Source organism: Barbatula barbatula (assembly GCF_947034865.1).
Source record: "Barbatula barbatula genome assembly, chromosome: 16".
NCBI classification, from domain to species: domain Eukaryota; kingdom Metazoa; phylum Chordata; class Actinopteri; order Cypriniformes; family Nemacheilidae; genus Barbatula; species Barbatula barbatula.
This window is the reverse complement of record NC_136779.1, coordinates 6,818,799-6,843,433: the sequence shown is the minus strand read 5'-3', so window position 1 is coordinate 6,843,433 and position 24,635 is coordinate 6,818,799. Positions and strand designations below refer to the sequence as shown.

Genomic DNA, 24,635 nt, shown 5'->3' with positions numbered 1-24,635 from the left:
AACAGATCGAGTCAAATTAAAACTTCAGTAAACACCTCATGACAATATATATACGCTATGTGTGCTCAAAACTGTACTCTGAATGAAAAGTGACATGTGAGGGTTAAATGAATAGCTTTTAAAAACAAGCACGTGTCAGCATGAGGCTGTGTCCACCGAGGCCTTTCGGTCTGCGTAAGGTATGTTTTCTTCAATTGTTTCCGTGTTTTTTGAAAGCAGGCCTTCGAATGGTCGCACATAGTAGAAAAATGTTTTAGCCGAGCTCCTTGAGTTTTTAGCCACGCCAAAGCACATCAGTGGACACAGGGCCTCATGTGCCTCTTCATTTCTATTCATGGCCTTTGAAAACAATTCTGGACTAAAATACCAAACCAAAATGCAACAAAATTGCCTATTAATTCTTAAAAATATTACATTTGATAGGGTAAACGGTGAACTTGAGGATCAAACACTAATGACTACTGTAGCTATATGATCAGCAGTCACACTACTAGCAAAAGAACCATACTGTTAGAGCAATAATTCATGTTGTGTATATATGTTGAAGTATATGTATAAATCAAAATAATGGTTGCAAGTTTCATGTTCCAATGTTACTAATTATTACAAACAAGGAATGTACGCAAATGATTTCAACTAATAGAACTGGACACGTGTTTATTTCAACGCATTTAAAGATCGTTTAGATGCGTTTTTTATGAACGAACAAAGCATTATGCCATTATTATAGAAGATACTGTTTGAGCAGTTAACAAAGAATGAACACATTCTCAATGATGCCTGTGCCAAACCACATAAAAATAGCTGTTGGTCATGCAATTTTCAACAAAAACATGTATAGCCTAGAGTCTACTTGGATGATACACTAGTGGAAATGGCAAAGGTATCAGAAGTTGTATAAATATAAGCCCTAAGAAAGATAAAAAAAGCTTTAGCAGGAATATATTGGTAAAATACACAAAAGTGCTGAACTGTCACAGGTATAGTGAGAGGATGTAAAGGAATTGTACACATATGCACTTTTCCTGATTGGATGTCAAAATGAAATGAAAGATTTCATTTATGATGATAAGGAAAGCGAGAAGCAAAGCTTTTGAAATGCAACATAAAGGTGGACTGTGAAGCTTGTCACTGATCCACTTGGAAAAACTAAAAGCTTTCCTAAATCAACCTCAAATAAATTATATATGTAGGGTAAGGTCATAAAAGACTCAAAGAGGATAAATATGTAATAGTGCAAACAAAAACCAACACTTTGGAAAGACCTATTTACTAAGCTTTTTTTGATAGAAGAGACTGTTTAAGTCAGCATTTTGACCTGGAAAAAAGAAAAACAAAGGATTCAGTGTTTATGGCTCAGTGCAAGTGGTATAGGCCCGGTTTTACATACACGGCTTAGAAAAAGACAGGACTATGCCTTAGTTGAATTAACAATATAATTGTTTATATTGTTTCTTTTTAAATGCCAGAATACATTACTGGTGTGCATCATGAGACAAAACAATGGCATTAACATATTTAAAGATATTTCTGGGCGAGTTATATTTAGTCAAGACAGGTCAAACATTAATTTTAGTCTGGGACTAGCCTTAAGCCTTGTCTTTGAAACTGGGCCATAGTTTACTTCATGTACACTTGTGTACATGAACTGGTCATTTGAATCTAAGTCAAAAGATCTGAGACAAGAACTATGCCAAAGAACTCTAAAAAAGCAGAAGATAGTCATGAAAATGACTGGTGTTTTATTAAGATTATGTTTATATGTTGTAGCGCAAAATGGCAGCAATCTTTCAAAGTTGGCAAAGCAACATGGATATTTTACACTGCCAATCGACAAATATTTTTGACATAACTTCCTGGAATATTTAAGTGAAAAAGAACCACCAAAACTCTAACATAAAGCATAACAGAGGAAGAGCTATTCTGTGTCCATATGCCCAGCACAACGTAAAAAATTGCTTTCACAAAACGAACAACACGGCTTCCCTGAATGTTCTGACCGTTTGGTTGAAATTCTGCCATGACCAATGTGTCTTCGCTGCCTGCCGTCCAGAAATGTTTACTCCTTTAAAATCCTATCTAGATTTATGTATTTTTTTTAATTCAAGTATCAGACTGAGGTGTACCTCTGTATGGCCGATCACAAAACAAAAAAGCGTTACAATTCGGTAAATATTTACTGTAATAACAACAAATTACAAGTCCTTGGCAAGAAAATCAAGTCAGTTGAAACACTGCACGAAAAGATAGTGTACTCGGTTCATTTGAAGTAGAGCTCTTTAGTCAACATGGAGACCATACAAGGTATTTGCTTCTTCTCTGCATAACGGGGGTCTTCTGACCACGACTCGAAGCTAGTGGCCACCATGTAGTTGACCCGTGTGAGGATCTGCATAATCTCAAGCTGTTTACCAAACTCATTAAGAATGTCACAAAGGGCCTGAACAAACCAGGAGCCTCGGCCCGGATTCCTCCATGAGTAGTAACCTGTGAGAGCAAACACAACAAAATGTTACAATACAGTAAGACTACAACATAAAACAATCCCAGAATGCATAGCCACAAGCACAGTGTCCACAAATAAGGTAAGAAATATGTTTATTAAGGATTTTCTGTGGTAAAAAGGGGATAAAGTAGTTTGTGGTAATTTTGTAACATGTTAACATTAAACTGAAATTAACTCAAATTGAGTCCATTTTGCTGAATGCTTTTTGTGTGCAGATTGAAGCTCTACGATTACAGAATTCATGCATTTATGTATTTGTTTTATAATAATGCACAGTGACAAAATGTACTAAATTACCTGGTACAGTGGAGTATGCAAACAGGAAGTCCGCCTCTACTGGAATTTTGTGTCTTGGATTGGCATCCGTCTCTAGCGTGTCATTGGGCGGCCCTGAGTCTGTCTGTATGCCATCATCAAACTCTGAACCCCGACATGCCTGTCAGAAAAGACCACGCCACAATGTCAACATCCACCTGAAGCGTAACTCCAAAGAGAACTCCAGGTAGATTGGGATATATTGCAAATGAGCATTAAAACAATAGACACCATTGTATGTAGGTGCTCCATTCTCTCCTCCACCACCACTTCATCCTCCTCTCTCCTCTCATAATCCTCCCGTGGCCCTGCTCCTCTTACCTGGATGAAAAAGAGCTTGGGCTTGCCCACGAGGCTCTTGCACATGTCTCCTCTGAAAAGCGAGGTCATGGTCTTGATGGGCATGGCTCCATCCGTGCCATAAATCAGGCCCTCCTCGCCGTGGCTCAGAAGAATGCAGCAGAAACAGGAGCTGTCACTGTGGTCCTCTTCCGAGACTGACATGTGTGTAAAAAAATGTGAGAGAAAGCAAAGCTTGATTCTAGAGAGCACGCTATTATTTAACTTTTGTTGTCTGTTAAAGGAATAGTTCACCTTCAAAAAGAAAATTCTGTCATTATTTACAAGCCCTCTTGTCATTTCAAACCTGAATGACTTTATTTCTTCTGTAGAACACAAAAGAAGATATTTAAAAAAATGTTGGTAACAGAAAACCGTTGGTCCCCGTTGACTATTCTAGGTCTTTTGGTCATTGGTTTTGTGTCCATACAATAGAAGTCAGGGACCGATGGTTTTTGGTTGCTGACATTTTTCTAAATATCTTCAAAAAAGAAAATCACACAGGTTTAAAAAACAGAAAATCACACAGGTTTAAAATGACAACATCGTGAGTAAATTATATCAGAATTTATATTTTGAAGGCGAACTATTCCTTTAAGCGAAACCGCACAACAGGTTCTCAAAACAACACAGACACCGTTTGAACAGTAGATGGCAGCAGCACAAACTATGAAAGCTAGAACAGGTGAAATCTGCATCTGATGTTGATCCAATAAAACATATTTGACAAATAAAACACAAAAGTCTACCTCAAGAGTTTTTGCATTGTTTTTAGCTTAACAAAAACAAAATGTCATGATGCAATCCTTCAACAGTCAAGCAGGCCAACCACATTCTGCAAAGTTTCCATGACACGGTTTGAGACTTGTAGTCTGTTTTGATAATTTACTTACAGAACTTTCTTTATATTCAACTGCTAGCAAATTTGTGAGCCTTATTTGTAAATCAGAAGCCAAATTTTAATCATTTGACCACTCACCCTGTTTAAGGAGTAGTTCCATTTTTTTACAGGTCAGGTCATTGTAGATGAAAACATCAAAACCCAAGCTTTTAAAGCACTTGTACAGCTCTCCTGCATCACGATCTGTGCCGTTGCGTACAGTCATCCCTTGATGTGACAGAGCACACACTTTCCAGTTTAGTAACTTAATGATTTAATTAATTAATTACAACTTACACTGTTTCACCAAACCATCAGTGTTTTCCCAATAAATATGCACCTGTGTTCTCATCAAAGTTCTTGTTGTTGATGATGACGCACTTGCCCACGCGCCGGTTGCTCATCTTATACTGGAATGTCGGTGAAAGAATCCTGTAATGGCTTTCCTCAGACTGCCCTTTCTCCTGCGACTTGCCATCCTGCTTTTTACTAAGTGACAGAGAAAGACAGTTAACCCATCTGCTATGGGACATCTCGGGTAAAGACCGTGGCCTTGAGTCATAAATATCACAATTATTAAATTCAAACAACAAATATATAGCAATCTTACTAAAAAAAGGAACTTTGACACTCAAAATAAACAAATCCCTATCAATCATAATATAAACTGCTATAAGCCTACAACCTCTCCCCAAGAGATAATATTTCACATGCCTGAGGGAAAATTCTCACAGACGTCTCATATCTCCATTGTCAAATTTTCAAGTGATCCGTCCCGTTTGTTAACACCATAGTGGTAACTGGATGTCGAACATGTGCCTGTATTCCAGAAGAGCTTACTCAACATGTTACCCAACCACAACAATGGGTCCCTCTCTATACACACTCTCTCTTACACACACTGGAGCGAATCCCTGTTTCACACATGTTCCATGTGATCTGGGGCAGAAGGCTAACAGAGCCCCCCCCCCCCCCCTCTTTACACCCTGCTCCCTCCCTACCTCAAACCCCATCTGAGCGCTCTCCTACCTGGGCTCTTCATCTAAAGGTACGCCACTCTGCATTGAAACGTGTTGCTCGTCTCTATCTCGGCTGAATTTGTTCCAAACTTTCCCTCTTTGGGTGGATTTTTTCCTTGTCGTGTGGTGTGATGTGTGCTAGGGTCCTGGCACGATCTATACTCTATAAAGAGTGGACTGGTGGCTCCGCTTGGCAGGGGCGGTGCACGCTACCTGAGTCAGCACCCACGCCAACCCCCAGAGCTTTCGAAAGGCCCATTCATACCCTTCACCTAGGGTCATGCAGGCCATTGACAGACATCTACTTTCAAACATACAATGAAGTTACATATGAAGTTACTTTGCATCACAAAGGATTAAATAAACAGGTTAGCTATCATTCTAAATATGCAGATAGTGATGTTACAAATGGTAAACGTCCATAAGCAATGATCCTACAAAAAGCACAGAGTACATAAAACACAAGTTCCCAGCCTAGTAAGTTTATAATTTACATTGCTATAACTTGCCATGACATTTACAAAACATCTTATGGCGCCACCCAGAGTACGACTTCGTGTTTGAGGAACTGCATCTTCAAAATGATGATGGCCACAGAAGACAAGTTACCACACGTAGTGTTTTGTAACAAACCCAATTCAAGTCATGCAAGCCCTTGGGTTAGTCATAGTTTTCTATACACAGCAGATACGTTTTACTACCCCTCTATAAATGTGTTAAAGCTGGAGTCCTTAACTTTGGCCTCTCTCGCCATCTCAGTTTGAAAATGTCAGTTATATGCAGAGTCTTTTCTTTACGTGGGTTGTGCTTTGGCACTGCTGCTCTGCGCAGACGGATCCGAGCTCTGTGCTAAATAAATAACTGCTCACAACGCATCAGACCACATCTGTTAATTAATGTGACCGTGTCGTGACCAGATACAACGCAAAACGTTTAAAAAAGTCACTAATATAGAATCAATTGTAGCATTTGATATTGAAAAACTCTAAATCACTTGGAAAATATCGTCAACCTTACGTCCGACTGGTAATACATCTGAAACCTGTTCACTGAACACATACAATATCTGTCGCTTTGTTCTGACTACATGAAACGAAGACTTCAATAGTGACGTCTTACCTTTTAATGCAATCCTTGCAGCCAACACTTAAAATCCCTGTCGATATTAGCTTTTGCTTTAGCACGAAGCTGTCGCTTTAGCTCTGAAGAGTGCAAGTTTACTTTGTTATTAACAACAGATGATTCTATAATTGATTTGTGATTTTTTCCCCCCAAATTATTGCGGATTGCTGCAATAAGTAAAATAGTATTTTCCTTTGTAGGCCTGTGGACTTGTTTGGTCTCGTTTCAGAATGCTGCAGACTCCGGAGGTCTCATTTGAAGCCTGCTACGTCATCAAGGCTGTCTCGTTTCATAAAAGCAGCTAGAACAGTCCGTATGCAACCTTCTAATGCGACCTACTTTCACGAAAATTCGGAGGACACATAATGTGTATCCTTCGATGCTATATATAACCCACAATTCTTTGCATATTTAAATAAACACTTGTTTAACAGTTTACAAATTTGCGTCACGTTTTTCTAATCTTAGCAGGCAGATGTAATAAATAGGTTTACATGTCATTTTCAAACGTTTTGAAACAGTAAGACAAAAAATGGTACATTTGTTTAACTCTTTTGGAATTGTTTAGGGTAGAAGTAACCAACATTTAACCTCATAAAATCATGAAGAAATAATTTTAATTAATTTGACAGGTGTGCGAGTGCAACATGTTGTCGAAGGACATCTCATTTAATTCTAAATTTAGAATCCTCCGTATACCGCATCCTTAAGAGGACAAACCCTTAAGAGGACACAAGGACGCAGCCTTACGAAATGAGAAACAGCTATTCGATCTAATTTAAAGTTAAAGTCATAAATGGACAGTTGACTCAAAAATAAAAATGCTGTCATAATTTACTCTTCCTTGAGTTGTTTGAAATCTATATACATTTCTTTGTACTGCTCTGGGGCAATTTTGACTACCATTGTAATCTATCCGCCAAATATCTTTCTCTGTGATCTTCAGAACAAAGACATTTTTCCAGATTTGGAACAACTCGAGGGTGTGTAAATGATGACAGATTTTTTTCTGGGTGAACTGTCCCTTTAAGACATAGGCTTTAACTTCAGAATTCTAGAGAATTCACTAAATCTTACCTGCCAAACAAGAAGAACCTTCCTTTCCTGTCAGGTTTGGCATCAGTTACATCTCCTTCTCCATAACTCCCTCCTTCCTCTTCTGGCACCTCGGTCTCAGCACGGAGAGTTTCTGTATCCATTCTAATGACAAGAATGATAATCTATCAACATAACATATAAGAAAACAGTCCTAACTCATGTTCAAAACAATAAAACTGTAGTAAATATGTTATTTCACAAGAAACTACATCAACTGGTATTTTTCTTGCCCTTTGACTTTTTATTACAGCCCATTTACAACCAGATCCAAAGTTTTACTTTCACTTTGTGATGACACGATGAACGTTTCCTACTTTTATTCTCCATTCTTCGTTTATTTATAAAATAGCTCAGATGGGAAATGAACGTCTGCTGGTGACGCCTATTTAGTATAAAACGTGGTTCACTTCCTATTCACATCCACAGACAACACAGTACTGATATTGAATATACAGCCAGGCTACTATCGAGACGTGTTACGTATTGTAAAAGTTATAAGGATTTGTGAGATCCGTCCAAACAACCTCGCGCGATTAACTTTTATATTATTTGTTGACGACGTATGTTTTTTTAACGTACTTTGTAATTTCCCCTTATTTTAACAACCCGATCGAACTTGTTTACAATACATAAACAGTACAATATATGTGAACGCATCGGTGCGTGAATGTTTCGCAAAGTTAAAGCTAAACCAAGTTTAGCATGATGTTAACAAAACATGATTGTATCTTTACAGTACTTACATTTCCGTCGGACTGGCTTCTATTGTGTGAAGTGTTTTTCCAATGTTGTCGATCACTACACTACACTGAGAAAACGAAAGTACTACCAACTTTTCCTTAACTTCCTACGTGAAGAATGAGTAGCTTTTGAACTGCGCTAAGCTTTATTTAAAGAAACAGAACAACTTAAAAGGAAACGTCCTGTTTAATCATCAAATACAATAGAAAGGCATAAACTATCAGTTAGACGTAATAACTTCATGATATTTTTCCTTAACTATATCAGATAAAGATATAATACATGTATATACAGTCAGTACAGTGTGTTGTGTGCTTAAATCTTTATTTGAATTAAGCAAATAGGTAAAGGAGTTAACACATCTTATTGGCCTCTTTCATTATTCAGTCCATTTAAAAAACAAGATATTGTTTAGTTACTGAGATATGCCCCTTTGTTTAACTGCCCTATATATATTTGACCACCAACTCCAGTTTCCTTTATATGGTAAGAGCGAAATAGTACATGCTAGCCTATTACTGAACAAAACATCTTATTTGAACAGATGACAAATAAACAATAGCTCATACACAGGGATGTAAAAGGATGTAATGCTTTATATTCCACACGCAACAACAAAAAGCTGTGACTTCATTCACAGAGCCAGACTGAAGGCTCAGAATAATCTACTCAAAGTGCAAAAGACTGCGGTCACTATTTAGTGACATCCGTCATCCCTTTAACTAACAGACAGCTGGACAGCCAGTCAGCTCCCCAACAACAGCCAAAGAGGGCTGAAACTTTGCACCCAGTGACATGTTAAAGACAGGGTCTCTGTCGAAGAGCAGATCTAAGTTTAACACAGGACGGATACGGAGACGGAAGCCGGAATAAGGGACTGTCTGAGACGCCTTGTTTTCATTATACGTATTGTTAGTATGAGTTTTAATTTTCTTCTGGAGTTGCTGTTTTAATAGGACAAAGACATGAATGTTCAAAAGTGTGCCAGGTGTGGGTTTGTGGTATACCCCGCGGAGAAGATCAATCTGATCGGTCAGGTAAGCTTGTACGGATATTGCTTTACAAACTGGAATTATTACCTGTTCAGTTGAAAGGAGGACTGGTTTGGATCAGTTGGTTAAGATTCAGATTAGATTTTAAATTACATTCAATCATATTTATATGCCTTTCATTTTATCTTTCAGAATTGGCACAAAGCATGTTTTCACTGTGAGGTCTGTAAGATGGTTTTGACTGCCAATAACTATGTCAGCTTTCAGAAAAGGCCATTCTGCCAAGTGTAAGTTCTTATAACTTCTTATTTTTTAGTAACAATTTCAATTCAATTCAAGCTGTCATTAATTGTTTTTGTTACGAGTGTCTTAATGTATACAATAATAAAGTGCATTTAATTTGTTTTTCATAGCCATAATCCAAAGAACAACACGTTTACTAGTGTCTATGAGACTCCAATCAACATTAATGCCAAGAAACAGACTGAGGCGGTCAGTGAGGTGAGCTCCTGACACCACAAAACACAGACACAACAAAATACGACCAAACTTTGCTGTTCTATTCAAATGTAATCCATTCTTAATAAAGGTACAAGTGATAAACAGGCTGTTTATTAGACGTTTCAGTGAAAAATAGACTGGTTTATCCAAGAGCTATCAATAATATGATCTAACTATACAATAATTATTATAAACAATATACATTTTATAAATAGAAATATTCAGTACCAAGATTGATGACCAATGTACAGTATTAACAAAATATTTAGTTCCTGACTTACTGACAAAGTATTTAAAGAATCAAATATGGGTCACAATGCTTGTAATACCTAGATGTTACTTTACTTGAGTTGGCTTATAGAGCTGTATTTAGGAAAGCTTAAAGGCTTCAGTGACTCCACAGCTTTGGAATGGGAACGGCATCAACAGAGTTATTTCTGTGGTGTGACATGATACCCTCCTCTGGCTTTCTTTATGTATTTGCCGTTTAAATTTATACCTCATGAACATGGACCACCTCTCTTGCTTCCTTGCTTCATTTCCCCCTCACTGTCTGTCACTCTGAGGGATCCCAGCTGTCCCTTTCCATCAGAGGACTGTTGAGGCTGTTATGTACACTGATAGTTTGCAGACACTTTGCATTTCACGTGTGCAATCTTCTTTTTTTACTGGAAAATGAACTAATATCTGTGGAAAGTGAAAATAGCACTTACTAGGACTTGATGACGATGACAAGGATCTTAGGGATTCTTCTTTCTTTTAGTTTTTGAATCCCTGAAAATATATTTCATAATAATATATTAAAGAAATTACATTACATGACAAGCACAAGCTGATTGGCCCAATGGTAGCTCACTAATAACACAAGGAAACAAGTTGTGTTTCGCTTTAATTTTTACTGTTTCTTTACTAGGTATAACATGCTGATTATAAAAATCAAATCGTTTTTTTTCCATCGGCGGTATACTAAAATGTATACATTTGGGTATTATTCGGACGCAGAAATTGCATGGTACTGGCATAACACTGAGCTCAAAACAACAGTTTAAGATAACAGTAACTAGAAAATTAGTCGAGCTAAATATACACTAAGACTTTGCTGCTACTTCACATGAAAATGAATATTATCACAATAATTAGCACCACAGAATTGTACAAGACCAAAAAAAGGTCAGGCGAAACATAACACTGTTATACTGTATAATCTGTTTTTTTAGAATAAATACAGAGAGGAAGGAGAACGTTTTATGTCCACTTTTCACTATGACATGAGATCAAAAGAAATCGATCAGGCTCGTAAAGCCAGCCAGCTTGCTAGCCAGGTGAGTAACCTTAAAATAATAACTGAAAGAGGTGTATCTGTAAATGCATGTGCCATATGTGACTGGTTTCTAATCTTTCATAAATCAGCAAGGTTACCAAACGGAGTTTGTGGGCCAACAGTCGTGGTACTCCGGTAGCGTCACCAGCCAGGAAATACTGCGGGTGTCCCAGGCACAGAAAACCACCAGTGATGTAAGTGATATGACACTTAAAAGAACAGCGCACCCAAACATTTTAAGTTGGTTACCATTTATCCCCATGTCATCCAAAACATGAATATGACTCTTTCTACACAAAAGTGGATGTTTGAGAAATAAAATACACTGGAGGTATTTAGGGCCGGTGTAGATTGTTTACCAACATTCTTTAAAATATATTAATTTGCGCACTCCAGAGGAAAAGCATCGAGGTTTGGAATTGCACAAAAGTAAATAAATGATGAAAGAATTGTCATTTCAGGTCAACAATCCCTAATGGCTAAATAAATTATCATTATATACGAATTAATTACAATGATGAATTACAGGTTGAATATAAGCGAGGCCACGAGGAACGTGTGACGCAGTTTACCTCTGTGGCGGACACACCTGAAATCTTACATGCCAAGACTGGAGTCTCACTGGCTAGTGATGTAAGGGTGCATTAGACCCCCTGACACTAACATTAGATTAATCATTCTCTGTGAATTGCCCCATATTTACATTCTGTTCATTTACAGGTGAAATACACAGAGGAATATGAGCAGTCTAAGGGAAAGGGCAGTTTTCCTGCCATGATCACTCCAGGATATGAAATGGCAAAGAAGGCAAATACACTGGCAAGCAATGTAAATCTCTACCCAGTCAGATCCAACTTTACTATAGCACAACCGTATTCTTACATTCATATACACTTAAACCATTATAATTTCAGTTGGAATATAAAAAAGGACACGAAGAAAGACTGTCCAAGTACACCACTGTGACAGACACACCTGATGTTCTTCTGGCTAAAAACCAAGGGAAGATCGCTAGTGATGTAAGCTAATACCACAACCGGGAGTATTCTACAAGTCCAAAACTTTTACATACAATATGTCCTAACTTTGTTTCTCTTTCCATTAAAAGTATGTCTACACCGAGGGATATGAGCAACACAGAGGCAAAGGCAGTTTCCCTGCCCACTTCACACCTGGATACCAGGTGGCCAAAAAAGCAGGAGATATGGCCAGCAAGGTAAGTGTCCAAATGTAACGTGCGCTTTCATGTCAGCTGTACTTGTATGGTGGTAGCAAAACCAGCAATGTTTGTTTGCAGGTAAAGTATAAACAGAAATACGAGCAGGAGATTAAAGGAAAGGTCAGCACTGATGCAGGAGCCGCAGAATTTGCTCTAGCCAAAGAGAACGCAGGGCATCTCAGTCAGGTCAGGCTTTTTTACGTACATCAAAATATTCCCTTTGGGAACAAAGTGTCATATTATTGTTATGAATCAATATCTATTTTCTTCAGCATGTATACACTGAAGAGTATGAACAGCAGAAAGGCAAGGGCAGCTTTCCTGCCATGATAACCCCTGCATACAAGATGGCTAAGAAAGCCCATGACATAGCCAGTAATGTAAGTATTACTATTGCTGAAGTGATCTGTCATGAGTAGACATTGTTTCACTTATTAAATATTTAACATTTCAATATGGGAGGTGAAAACAGGTAGGCTAAATAAAATCTTTTGGGAAATTCAGGTTAAAATAAGCCAATTATCACATTATATTAAACCTTTTTTAAATGATTTTTTTTCATAATATTTCAAACAATTTTGTGTGAAAGTTATTTATAGCAATCTTTAGACATTACACATTTTTATCAGACGCAAATATCCAAAGCATCTTGCAATTGACAATAAACAATAAAATCAATTGGAATAACATAAGGACAATAAAAAAAAGTTAAGTAAAAAAAGGTCTAATTTAAAAGGTTAGTCCCTATCTCACTGAGCATGCGGCACAACTCCTTGTCCAGGCCCTGGTAATCTCAAGGTTGGACTACTGCAATGCTCTCCTTGCTGGTCTTCCTGCAAAGGCTATCAAACCTCTCCAGCTGGTTCAAAACGCAGCAGCACGCCTCATCTTCCAACAGCCAAAAAGTGCTCATGTGACACCCCTTTTCATCTCTCTCCTCTGGCTACCAGTTGAAGCCTGTATCAGATTCAAGTCACTGATGCTTGCCTAAAGGACTATCACTGGATCTGCACCGGCATACTTTCACACCCTCCACACCACATGCTTTCCTGCTCATTCTCCTTCACAATTCCTTTCTGGTGGAACATTCTTCTCTCACAATCTTCAAAAAAAAACATCTCTTCTGTGAATACTTGACAGACAAATGAAAAAAAAGTAATGTACACTAACCCTCTTTCTTTCTCTCTATTGGTCGTGGTCTAGCTTTTTTTGGAACTAGTAGCTTTGCATTAGCACCTTTTGTAATATTGCTCCATATTGCTTATTGTTCCCTGAACTCTTTGGATAAGGAAAAAAGCATCTGCTAAATTACTAAATGTAGATGTTATTAAACCCACCACAGTATCCATAAAAAAATATTAAGGTTAGAAAGAGTAGAAAAACAATTTTGAATAGACATTCTGGGATGGTGCAAAGACAGAGAGGATAGCAAACTATAATTGACTCATACATACAGTCTCCACACGTGAATTATACAATGAGTCGTCCTGTTGAGAGCTCACAGAAACATGACATCATCGTTCCCTGTCCCATCTGTCTGCATGCCACAGTGTATACCTGATTCTTAAAGTACCTCATCATTCTGATTTACAAACAGATGCCAACTGGGCACCGAGTCACTGTGTGGGGACCATAAAGGTCATTGAAAGGGACAGAGATGTAAAATTCTTGAACTGCCTTCCATTTATCAGGTTGAATACAAGAAGGATCATGAGACCACCAAAGGCCACAGCATCAACTACTGTGAGACGCCACAGTTCAAGAATGTGTCAAAGATCGCCAAGTATACAAGTGATGTGAGTGACTCATCAGTGATATGACTGCTATCCGATGAATGACAGCATGTTCTATATTTAAGGTGCAATTACGTGCAAACTTGTTAACTCTATAAGTTCCCTTCAATCCGTGAAGTTGGACATCTTGGTTTTATAAACAGAAATGAGAACACTGCAGGTTTGGGATCAGAGTTTCACTTTTATGTTTGATTACAGAATAAATACAAAGAGAAGTACACCGATCAAATGAAGGGGCACTATGATGGGGGTGGCATCGACAAGAAGACCATGCACGCCATGAATGTCAGAAAACTGGCCAGTGATGTAAGAATTTTTTTGGAACACATTATCTCTCCTACATCATTTCGCAGTTCATGTTTAGATGCTTAACAATTTACCCAAACTATCTTTTGGCTAACTTTTGACTCCCGTTTTGAACAGACAAAGCAAAAATGCACTTTCATGTACTATCTCCTTTTAGATTGCCTACAAGTCAGAATATGAGCAGGAGAAGAATGTGCAGGGTGAATACAACTACCCAGCCACTATTACCCCGTCCTACCAGTCCCAAAAAAAGCTGGAGCCACTCAAGGATGTAAGTCTGATTTTCTGTGCTGTATTTTGGGTTTATATTTGCATCTTTAACTGAGCTGTGTCATTCAAGAATAACATACAAGCTAAGCTTAAACTAAATCATACATTGTTAAGATAAGCTAAATTTAAAGTGACTTTTTCCACACAGCAAAACTACAGACAACATATTGACAAACTGAAATTCAGCCAGGTTACGGACACCCCTGAAATAGTGCAAGCTAGAATCAATGCCCACCAACTCAGCAATGTAAGAATAAATTATCCTTCTCATTGAGTGTATTGGGTTCAACATACATAGAACTTTTAAAGCATTGTTTATCTCTCACTATACAGTTGAACTACAAAGCCAACTATGAGAGGACAAAGAACCAGTACACATTATCCCAGGATACACCAGAGTTTAAAAAGGCCAAAGCCAATGCAGAGCTTGTCAGTGATGTAAGTCTACACTCTACTTACAAATACCAGACCCTTGACACATTGTTTGTTGTCCATATACAGTAAATAGTTTACAGGTGTTGATTGCATTGCTAAATGACCTCTGAACCTTCACAGATCAAATACAAGGAGAACTGGGAAAACAACAAATCAAAGACATGTGACTTTGGCTTAGACACATTGTCACTAAAAGCTGCCAAAGCCTCCGGAGATCTTGCAAGCGATGTAAGAATATGTTCAAATAATTAAAGGCCTGTTCTGTGAAAGTTAAAAGGGAAAGTTATCATTTATTGATCTTCATGTCATTCCAAACCTGTGTATGACACCTTCTTTTGTGGAACATAAAAGAAGATATTCTTAAAATGTCTCAGTGGTTTTGTGTCCATATACAATGGAAGTCAATGTGGGGAGGAGCAAAGTTATTTGGTTACTAACGTTCTTGTATATATCTCTATTTATGTTCTGCAGAAGAAAATAAGTCGTACAGGTTGGCAATGTCATGAAGATGAGTAAATGATGAACACATTTTCAGTTTTGATTAAACTATCCCTTTCAAAAAAGCAAATGATCTGATTCAATCAACTATGCATTTTAGTTTAAAGTGTGTGATAGGTACCTTTAATATTAATATCTTGGGTTGAACAGATCAAGTACAAGGAGTCTCATATGAAGAACAAAGACAAAGCTATTGGAATGGATGTGAGTGATTCTAAAACACTGCATTCGCTTCAGGTGGCCAAATTGAGTAGTGAGGTAGGTCCCTTGCATCAGAAATGCCACACGTTCACAGTACATCAAACACATCAATGAATCGCTCAGACTAACATGATCAAACTCATCATTTACAAATACCAAATCAGGAAATTCAAACAGAACGGTCACATTTCTTTACTTCAGGTTGCCTATAAAAAAGGTTCTAAGGAGACTCAGTCCAAGTACCACCTGCCTTCGGACATGGTGAATCTGAGCCACGCTAAGAAGGCTCAAGCCCTGGCTAGTGACTTGGACTATAGGAAGAAGCTACATGACTATACCGTCCTGCCTGATGACATTAAAGTGCAGCAAGCTAAGAAGGCCTACCAATTACAGAGTGATGTAAGATTTGCTCTACAACAGTATGATAACACATACAGTACATACATCTACTACATGCATATTTATACGGTTGTTTTAGAACCAGTACCGATCAGACCTAAACTGGATGAAGGGAGTGGGTTGGGAGGCTGACGGCTGTCTGGATGTAGAACAGGCCAAAAAAGCAGGAGATCTTCTCAGCGAGGCAAGTCATTACTGAGCGTGAGATGTGTGTATTGATCTATTTTGCAGTTTCTACAATAGTGGGTATAATACTTTTATGCAGAAAAAGTATCGCCAGAAGGTGGACAGGGTTAAATTTACGCAAGTCGCTGACACCCCCTCCATCAAACATGCTAAGAAGAGCCAGGAGCTACAGAGTGATGTAAGATACTGTATGATCCTGTATGATTGGATGTCGTCCATTTGATTATTTTAAATCAACCAACATGAATTAACCTTTTCTCATCCTCAGCTGGCATACAAAGCGGGCACCGAGCAGACAATGCATCAATACACTATGAGCAAAGATGAGCCTCTCTTCAAACAAGCCAAAGCTAATGCAGAACTTCTTAGTGGGGTATGAAATAAATCCTGGTTGAACCTACGGTGTATAAATAACCCCGCACAGCAACTAACATCCCCTGCCTGCATTTTTTTTTCAACACCTATAACTTTTCAGAAGTCATATAAGAGTGGCTGGGAGGAACAGAGGGAGAAAGGCTTTGAGCTTGGCATGGACTCAATTTCTATTCTCACTGCCAAAGCCACACGAGATCTCGCCAGCGATGTGAGTGATAGTACCACACATGATCAACTGACTGTTACTGTATGTCAGGAATGTGACTGATCTAAAGATTACCGGTTAATGCATCTAGGTAAAATACAAGCAAGAATACGAAATGACAAAAGGGAAGATGATCGGCGTGAAGTCCGTTTCTGATGATTCTCAAATGGCTCATTCCAACCTGGCCACCAAACTCCAGAGTGACCTCAACTATAAGAAAGAGTATAAGGACACCAAGAACAATTACAGTGCCTCACTCGATATGATGACTCTCACACATGCAAAGAAAGCCCAGGAACTGGCCACCGAGAAAAACTATAAAACCTTCCTACACAAGTACACCAACCTATCCACTGATATGAAACTGGAGTGGGCCAAGAAAGCTTACGGCTTACAGAGTGATGTAAGACTCGAATATCTAGATCTATCCCAGCATGCAATTTTTGACTTGTAAATACACACAAATTTATATTGTTTTGTTATCACAACATATTTTCTTTACAGAAAAAGTATCGTTCTGACCTGAACTGGATGAAAGGGGTGGGCTGGGAGACTTCAGGATCTCTTGACGTACAGCAGGCCAGAAAAGCTACAGATTTGGCCAGTGAGGTAAAGACTGACTTGTCTGACTTAAAGATTTTCAGGTCAACTGCAGCCTCTTTAGCAGTATATAACCATCAGAAGAACATGTATGGTATCCCTGTATATAGGATTATATTTATCAGGGATAAATATAGAAATAAACTTCATCAATGAATCAGCACCTTGTTTAGTTTTTATGAACCCTCTACTCAGCAAAGACAGCTATGAACTAAATTTAATGTGTTGAAATATTATTTTATGTTGTACATGTAATTCACATTCAGAAATGTGACATTGTTGACATTTTCTACAGAATTGTTTGTCTTTACTTTACTGAAGACTTTTATTATGCCTTTTTGTTACCAGCAAATACACAGAACACACGTTTTAAGATTTTTTTAATAAGGATTTAAAATCACTGATAATTAATTATGCATTAATTAGGCTAATTTAATTCCTGAACTGAAAATATAATTTGAAACATAAACATTGGCAAAGCAAAACAGAAACATTTCAATAGTGGTCTCAGACTGGACCCCACTGTATATTGAACAGGTGTTAGTAACTGCAAAATTTGGTTATTAGATGCAACTTACTTTTAGTATGTTACCTGAAGTCGAATTAAAATGAAAAACATTTCTGCATGTTGATACATACTGTATATTCTGAAATGCAAAAAAGTAAAACAGTTGAAGCATAATCTTTAATGGTTTTAACGCAAATGCTAGCATTCCTTAAAAATGGATACAAATCTTTACAATGCAACATGTATGTTTCAGAATAAGTACAGACAGCATGCAAGTGCTCTGAAGTTCACTAGCGTGGAGGACACACCAGAGATGGTGCAGGCCAAAATCACCAGCAAACTGGTGCTTGATGTATGTAAACGCCTTTATATCATACATGGTTTCAAGACTCATGCATGTCTCTGCAATTTAAGCTGATATAGAAGTATTTTGAAATGGACTCTTTATCTACAACATCAATCTAACTAGATATCTTGATCTTCATACAGAGGTTGTACAAAGAGAAGGGTGAAAACGAAATGCACAAGTACACACTAACTGGAGACTTACCAGAGCACGTGCAGGCCAAGATAAATGCTATGAACATCAGTGAGGTAAGAATCCATTACACACCTCCTGCTGTTTCTGTTTGAGAAGCTGTTAAAAACACACACAAGCAATTAAATCCCTGCATTCAGTTTCTAAACGGAGATCTCTTGCATACAGTCACGTTACAAAGAGTCCTGGACAAAGATCAAAGATGCTGGCTACAAGTTACGTCTGGATGCTATTCCATTCCAGTCGGCCAAATTGTCTGCAGATATCCTCAGCGATGTGAGTATTCAGGACAAAATAGCAAAAATCCTCTGTCAAACTCTTTGTCTTTATATTTGACTGTACTATTACATCCAGCAAAAGTACAAAGAACAGTTTGAGAAAACCAAGGGGAGGATGATTGGTCTAAAGGGATTGGAGGATGACATAAACATTGCACACTCTGTGCATGCCACAAAGATACAAAGTGATGTAAGTATTTTCAAAATAACCAGAACCTGATTAAATTGAGTTGGATAAAGCAACGTTAATTAACATGATAATCTCTACTTAGATCAAATACAGAAAAGACTCTTCGGAGGCGCATTCTCAGTTCCATCTGCCCATGGACATGATGGACTTGCTCCATGCTAAGAAGGCTCAGTCTCTGATCAGCGATCAGGACTACAAACTAATATTGCACAAATACACAACACTGCCCGATGACATGAAAGTGCAGGCTGCCAAGAAAGCATATGAACTGCAAAGTGAGGTAAATGCTTACTCAATACTACTACACTACACCACCTTCTATAAAAAAACTTGCTATCTTTAATTTTTTTGTGTTGATACAACAGAAACTCTACCGATCTGATCTGAACTACTTACGTGGTGCCGCCTGGATTGCCACCGGTGCTCTACAGATTGAGGGATCCAAACGGGCCACAGATTTGATCAGCGAGGTATGGCTGATCTCTCTCTATCTCTCTCTCTCTGTCTCTTTCTCTCTCTCTCTCTCTCTGTTCTATCTCTCTATCTACATAGATTTAATTAGAAATGGCAATAATATTTCTCTTCAAAAAAATATTAGCTACAAGCTAATAAGCTACAAGCTTAACTTTTTACATTGTTTTCAACCTTTTAAATTTGTATATAAATATTTATAATATATGTCTTTCACAGAAAAAGTATCGTCAGCAACCCTACTCTTTCAAGCACACATCTGTAACAGATTCTCCAGACATGTTACATGCTAAAATCAGTGGCAGGGTCAATAATGAGGTAGGTGGACATTCCGAATATTCTCACTGTGTTTTGATTGACAGTTACAGAATAATGTCTTGTGGTTTGTTCTTTAGCGTTTGTACAAAGAAAAGGGGGAGAACTTCAGGCACAACTACACCATTACTGCAGAAGGACCTGAAATCATGCAGGCCAAGATTAACGCCGCTAACTTCAGTGATGTAAGATGAGCCATATGTCTATTTTTATGTTTATGGTTATTCCTCTCATAAAATCTACTATTCCAAAAATGACAGCTAATTTAAACAACATTTATAAAATAAAGTAGCACTGTAAAAAATAAACTGAATGCATTTAGAAATGATGTTTTAATGCTTTTAAAACATACGCTGTTATATTTCAGGTTAAGTACAAAGAGTCCTGGCATACACTCAGAGCTCAGGGTTATAAACTCACCATGAAGGATATCCCCTTCCAGGCTGCCAAAGCTTCCACCAGCATTGCTAGTGATGTAAGAATAACCACTCTAAATTTACACAGTTAAACATCTATGGGCAAAAAACAAGTATGATAAATTCTTGCATTAACAACGCCCTTAACCAATCACACAGCAATGTTTGTGATGATTAAACCATCTAGAATACAATTCAAACACTAAAATCCCATCTGCTTTGACAGTACCAATACAAGCACAACCACGTTTTGGAGAAGGGCAAGCACATTGGTGCCCACAGCATTCTGGAGGACCCGCATTTGATGCACTGCTTGGAGATGGGCCGTCTGCAGAGCAACCAGAAGTACCGTAAAGACGCCATGTCCATCAGCAGTCAGTATCAGCTGCCCCTAGACATGGTGAACCTGGTTCATGCCAAGAAGGCCCAGGCCTTAGCCAGTGACCAGGACTACAAGACCCAAATGCACTCTTACACCACCCTGCCCGATGACATGAAGGTCCAGTGGGCCAAGAAGGCATATGCTCTGCAAAGCCAGGTGAGAATGGACATAAATCTTACCAGCACAAAAATTTTCTACAAAACTAACATTTTGCTCACTAAGGAAGATTGCAGAATTGTGCATGTTATTATAATTATATTATATTTTAATAGTATATAACGACCCAATATACTATAATAATATTTACCATCCAATTTACCCTGAAGTTAAAAGAGATTTTTGTGTAGTTCTACAATAGACGATTGGGCCTCCACAAAAAATATGATCTCACCATCATCCAGTCTGGAAATGCATGAAGACAGAAAAAAAATTATATTGTGGCAAGTTACTTGGAACATATTTAGTTATCAGATGCTTATCGATAAAATTACATTATACATCATTGCAGTGTTTTGTACTTGGAGATGTTTTCATCCTGTCTAATTTAGTGTAACTATAAATAATAAGTGAAATGTTTTCTGTTTTTCATAGAATTTATACAAATCAGATCTGAACTTCATGAAGGGAGTGGCTTGGGACTCAGTGGGTGCAGCCCAGCATGAGTATGTAAAGAAAGCTGGAGAACTTATTAGTGATGTGAGTAAAACTGTACGAATGGTAAATCATTACATTTCCACCAATAGTTCTTGATAATAAATGCTTTGCTCCTTACATATCCTCTGCAGAAGAAGTACCGTCAACATCCAGACACTCTGAAGTTCACCCAGGTGGCTGATTCACCAGACATCATCCATGCAAAGAACAGCTACATGCAATGTAGTGAGGTAAACCATACAAAAAAACAATGTCGCTGTCAGATATAAGTAGAGAGTTAAAGATTGGTTGTAACACAATATCTGTCGCTGTTTCAGAGGATGTATAAGTCTGGAGACTCTAAGTCCATACACAAGTACACTTTACACGCTGATGATCCAGACTTCATTAGAGCAAAGATCAACGCACAGCAAATTAGCAATGTAAACTTGCTGTTTTTTTATATTGTCAATTGACTTTCCATTGCATCTTCTATGGTTATCTAAGCTTCTTTTTCTCTCTGCTTTTGCAGAAAGTTTATAAAACGTCAGGTGAGCAGGTTAAAGCAGCAGGTTATGACCTCAGGTTAGATGCCATCCCCTTCCAAACAGCCAAGGCCTCTAGAGAAATTGCAAGTGATGTAAGTCTTAATCAATATGAACTATTATTATTCATATAAATAATAACAAATTCTTTGCAGTTTTATTAAAGCTTAAGTGTGTTTATTCTGTGCTACTATTTGTTACCAAACCGGTTGTGAAAATAAAGTTTTTAAAGCAGACTTTCAATACCATTTCCTGTTTGCCAGGTTTCCATTGCATTTTCAGATTTTAATTTAAGATTATGAGGGAACATGTAATTTAAAAAGAAAATGTCCCACATTGATAAGCCATTTACCATAACTGCTGTAATATTTCATTTTTAATTTCATTGGGACTTTAAACTATCAACTGAATATAATCTTTCTTATAGTTCTCTTTGCAAGATTGATCTCAACATTTATTTAAGTATACACGATAGTTACGTTTTTTTAATACAACGTTTTTTAAAATGCAGACTTCAGCTTCAAGAACTCTATATTTTATTATTCCCTATTATGCAGTATTTTGATTTGATGTATTTTCTCCCTTTCTTCCCAGTTCCGTTACAAGGAGGCATTTGTGAAGGATAAGGGCCATCAGGTTGGCCTCCTTAGCGTCAATGATGACCCCAAGATGAGACATTCGCTGGCTGTTGGGAAGCTCCAGAGCAACAACGAGTACAAGAAGAAGTTCAAGGAGACACACTATCAGTTCAAGATGCATGCTAACCAACCTGAATTCCTGAACGCTAAGAAGAGCCAAGCTCAGCTCAGCAATGCCAACTATCGTCAGCATTTTCATGACTACACCTGCGATGCTGATCAGCTCAATGTCAAACATGCTAAACAGGCCTACCAACTGCAAAGTGATGTGAGTGCGGATATTGGGCTTTTTTATAGTAAATAACTGTTTTGAGGCCACCGTATGCCCAAGTTTATCACTGGTATTGTGTTGAGAATAGTTTATAATTTCAAGATTTTAACACACTGCTGACTAACAGGGAGATGACATGTAGTAAATAATGACAAAACAGTTACCATGTTCATTTCATCTAGCAGATGTTCATACCAAGTGACATACATAAGAAAGTTATAATATCACGGTTTTGAATGACACAACTGTGAATATTCTTTACTTCCCGGTGAATGATCCCTTTAAGAGCCAACCATTTACATAGTATACAAATGCAGTGACTTTTAGTAATATTGACAAAAGCTTCCCAGAATCCAGTGGAAAATGCATTGTTCTTACAGTTGTCTTCATGTTATAAGTTATAATAAACCTGTCTGTTTGTAGGTTAACTATAAATCAGATCTGAACTGGATTAAAGGAGCGGGCTGGACCCCTCCAGGCTCCCATAAAGTAGAAATGGCCCGTCGGGCAGCAGAACTGGGCCTGGCTGAAGGAGTGACCACTGACGAGGCTATTGCTCAGTACCAACAACTGATGGTGAGACAAAATCCTCTATCACATTTTCCACAAAATCTAAATATTACTTACCACATCTAGTGCAGAAAATTCCAGTTGTGTTTGGCAGGAGTGGAACATCACGGAAACAAGCAGCCAAAAAAGTGTTTTTTGTCCAGCGTGAGACAACTTGAGGGCCTGGTTTATTGAAGTGATCAAATTATTTGTCAAAAGTCGACTGCATGTAAACGGCATCGTAAAATTATTGAATTAATTTTTTTGTAATAAAGATGTCGGGGCAAATACAAAATGTAAACTTATTGCATTTTGTATGGTGTGATGTTTTTGTCGCAGATGCTCCAGAGACAGCAGCAGTTCCAGGAGCAGCAGCATCAGTCCACCACTGAGCAGACGGAAACCACACAAGAGTTCCAACAACCTGGAGTCAATCCCGATGCCATGGAGATCCTCCACGTCAAGAGGAAGAAAACCATTCACACCGCATTCAAGCAGGCCAAGACCACAAAATCCATCACGTCACAGTCTGTTGCAACACACTCGACTGCTAGTCAGTCTATCACTAACCAGTCCTTCAAAAAACAGTCCATTACCAGCCAGTCTCATGCTGACCAATCCAGCACAAGGGAGATCAGTCAAAACCAGGCCATCACAGACCAAGCTTCAGCGAAATCAGGAATGATGTAATTGTTTTTTTCTTTATTTGAATTTTTTACATTTAAATTATGGACATCATCATGTATCAGTGGTTCTCAACTTCTGTCCTGGGGACTCACTGCTCTGCATAGTTTGTGTGTTTACCTTATGGCGCCCCAGGACAGGAGTCGACAACCGCTTGTTTAGTTATTGATAGATCTATGACTGGGATTTTAAATGAAAACTGTAAGTGACACATGAATGTGAAGATGGCTAGAGTAAGTTTGACTGAAGGATAAACACTGAAAACCAACCAAGATGGAATTAAATGAAGGCTATTTTGTTTATGTAGAGGTATCAAAGTGATCAGAGCAAGTTGTATCAAAAGTGAAATGAACAAGGATGAATATGTTTTTGAACAAGTGCCCTTACAACTTTAAGTTTTTTTTATTTAATTTAAATTGTAAAACCTGGCTGGTCATATTAAATTTATACAGCAACAATATAATTGTTGCTCTAGTGAATTATAAGGCTGCTGAAATACAGGAGGTATATTTAGATAATGGATGTATTGTAAAGTCTGACAAGCTGAGCTTTATGATATATAACTGCAACTCTGCTAGCAGAGTTAAATGGCTGGATTGTAAGTAAATGTGTGAATTTTGAAACATGAAAAAAATAAAGGTTTTGAAATTCCTCATAAAAATGCTTGCACTCTTTGTTAAACAGCCCTGAGCACTAGAGGGCAGTCAAGGACAGTTTTATTTCAAGTTGAAGTTTAGAGGTTTTGTTAAAAAAAAGAAATTTGAGGAACCAAATAATTGTTAATTTTCATGTTCATGTTTTGTCTAATGATGCAACAAAACAGTGCAACTAAATGATAGAAAGATGAATGACTCATAGCAGGTTTACTTTTTTGATAAGCCATTTCGCTGCTCAGT

General features: G+C 37.9%; 2 protein-coding genes across 2 annotated transcripts; one reads left to right on the top strand and one right to left on the bottom strand.

Moving 5' to 3' along the window:
- Positions 1-1,719: 1,719 nt before the first annotated feature.
- casp7 (caspase 7, apoptosis-related cysteine peptidase) lies at positions 1,720-8,139 on the bottom strand. Its single transcript, XM_079476122.1, has 7 exons — positions 8,023-8,139; positions 7,259-7,381; positions 4,381-4,529; positions 4,140-4,268; positions 3,143-3,318; positions 2,804-2,942; positions 1,720-2,487 (listed from the first exon to the last, which is right to left on the bottom strand). The coding sequence occupies exons 2-7, from the start codon at positions 7,378-7,380 to the stop codon at positions 2,261-2,263; spliced, it is 942 nt and encodes a 313-aa protein (XP_079332248.1). The 5' UTR covers position 7,381; positions 8,023-8,139; the 3' UTR covers positions 1,720-2,260.
- Positions 8,140-8,747: 608 nt separating this feature from the next.
- On the top strand, positions 8,748-24,395 carry nrap (nebulin-related anchoring protein). The gene is made up of 42 exons (XM_079477009.1): positions 8,748-9,057; positions 9,205-9,299; positions 9,426-9,513; positions 10,731-10,835; positions 10,924-11,028; positions 11,363-11,467; positions 11,555-11,662; positions 11,749-11,853; positions 11,943-12,050; positions 12,132-12,239; positions 12,326-12,433; positions 13,745-13,849; positions 14,045-14,152; positions 14,310-14,423; positions 14,571-14,669; positions 14,756-14,860; positions 14,978-15,085; positions 15,506-15,613; positions 15,758-15,955; positions 16,035-16,139; positions 16,221-16,319; positions 16,410-16,514; positions 16,617-16,724; positions 16,813-17,124; positions 17,226-17,330; positions 18,083-18,181; positions 18,319-18,423; positions 18,536-18,643; positions 18,722-18,835; positions 18,918-19,115; positions 19,201-19,305; positions 19,526-19,624; positions 19,702-19,806; positions 19,989-20,096; positions 20,264-20,575; positions 21,011-21,115; positions 21,205-21,303; positions 21,391-21,495; positions 21,585-21,692; positions 22,192-22,503; positions 22,930-23,082; positions 23,395-24,395. The coding sequence occupies exons 1-42, from the start codon at positions 8,986-8,988 to the stop codon at positions 23,743-23,745; spliced, it is 5,472 nt and encodes a 1,823-aa protein (XP_079333135.1). The 5' UTR covers positions 8,748-8,985; the 3' UTR covers positions 23,746-24,395.
- The last annotated feature ends 240 nt before the right edge of the window (positions 24,396-24,635 follow it).

What these genes read in the sequence shown, in the direction of transcription:
- nrap (XM_079477009.1), top strand. Translation starts at nt 8,986, where the DNA reads ATGAATGTTCAAAAGTGTGCCAGGTGTGGGTTTGTGGTATACCCCGCG. An exon ending in ACGCAGGGCATCTCAGTCAG is followed by an intron (nt 12,240 to 12,325) that starts GTCAGGCTTTTT and finishes TATTTTCTTCAG; the next exon opens with CATGTATACACTGAAGAGTA. An exon ending in ATGCAGAGCTTGTCAGTGAT is followed by an intron (nt 14,861 to 14,977) that starts GTAAGTCTACAC and finishes GAACCTTCACAG; the next exon opens with ATCAAATACAAGGAGAACTG.
- casp7 (XM_079476122.1), bottom strand. Translation starts at nt 7,380, where the DNA reads ATGGATACAGAAACTCTCCGTGCTGAGACCGAGGTGCCAGAAGAGGAA. An exon ending in GAACTTTGATGAGAACACAG is followed by an intron (nt 4,269 to 4,380) that starts GTGCATATTTAT and finishes TGTCACATCAAG; the next exon opens with GGATGACTGTACGCAACGGC. An exon ending in TGCATACTCCACTGTACCAG is followed by an intron (nt 2,488 to 2,803) that starts GTAATTTAGTAC and finishes TTGCTCTCACAG; the next exon opens with GTTACTACTCATGGAGGAAT.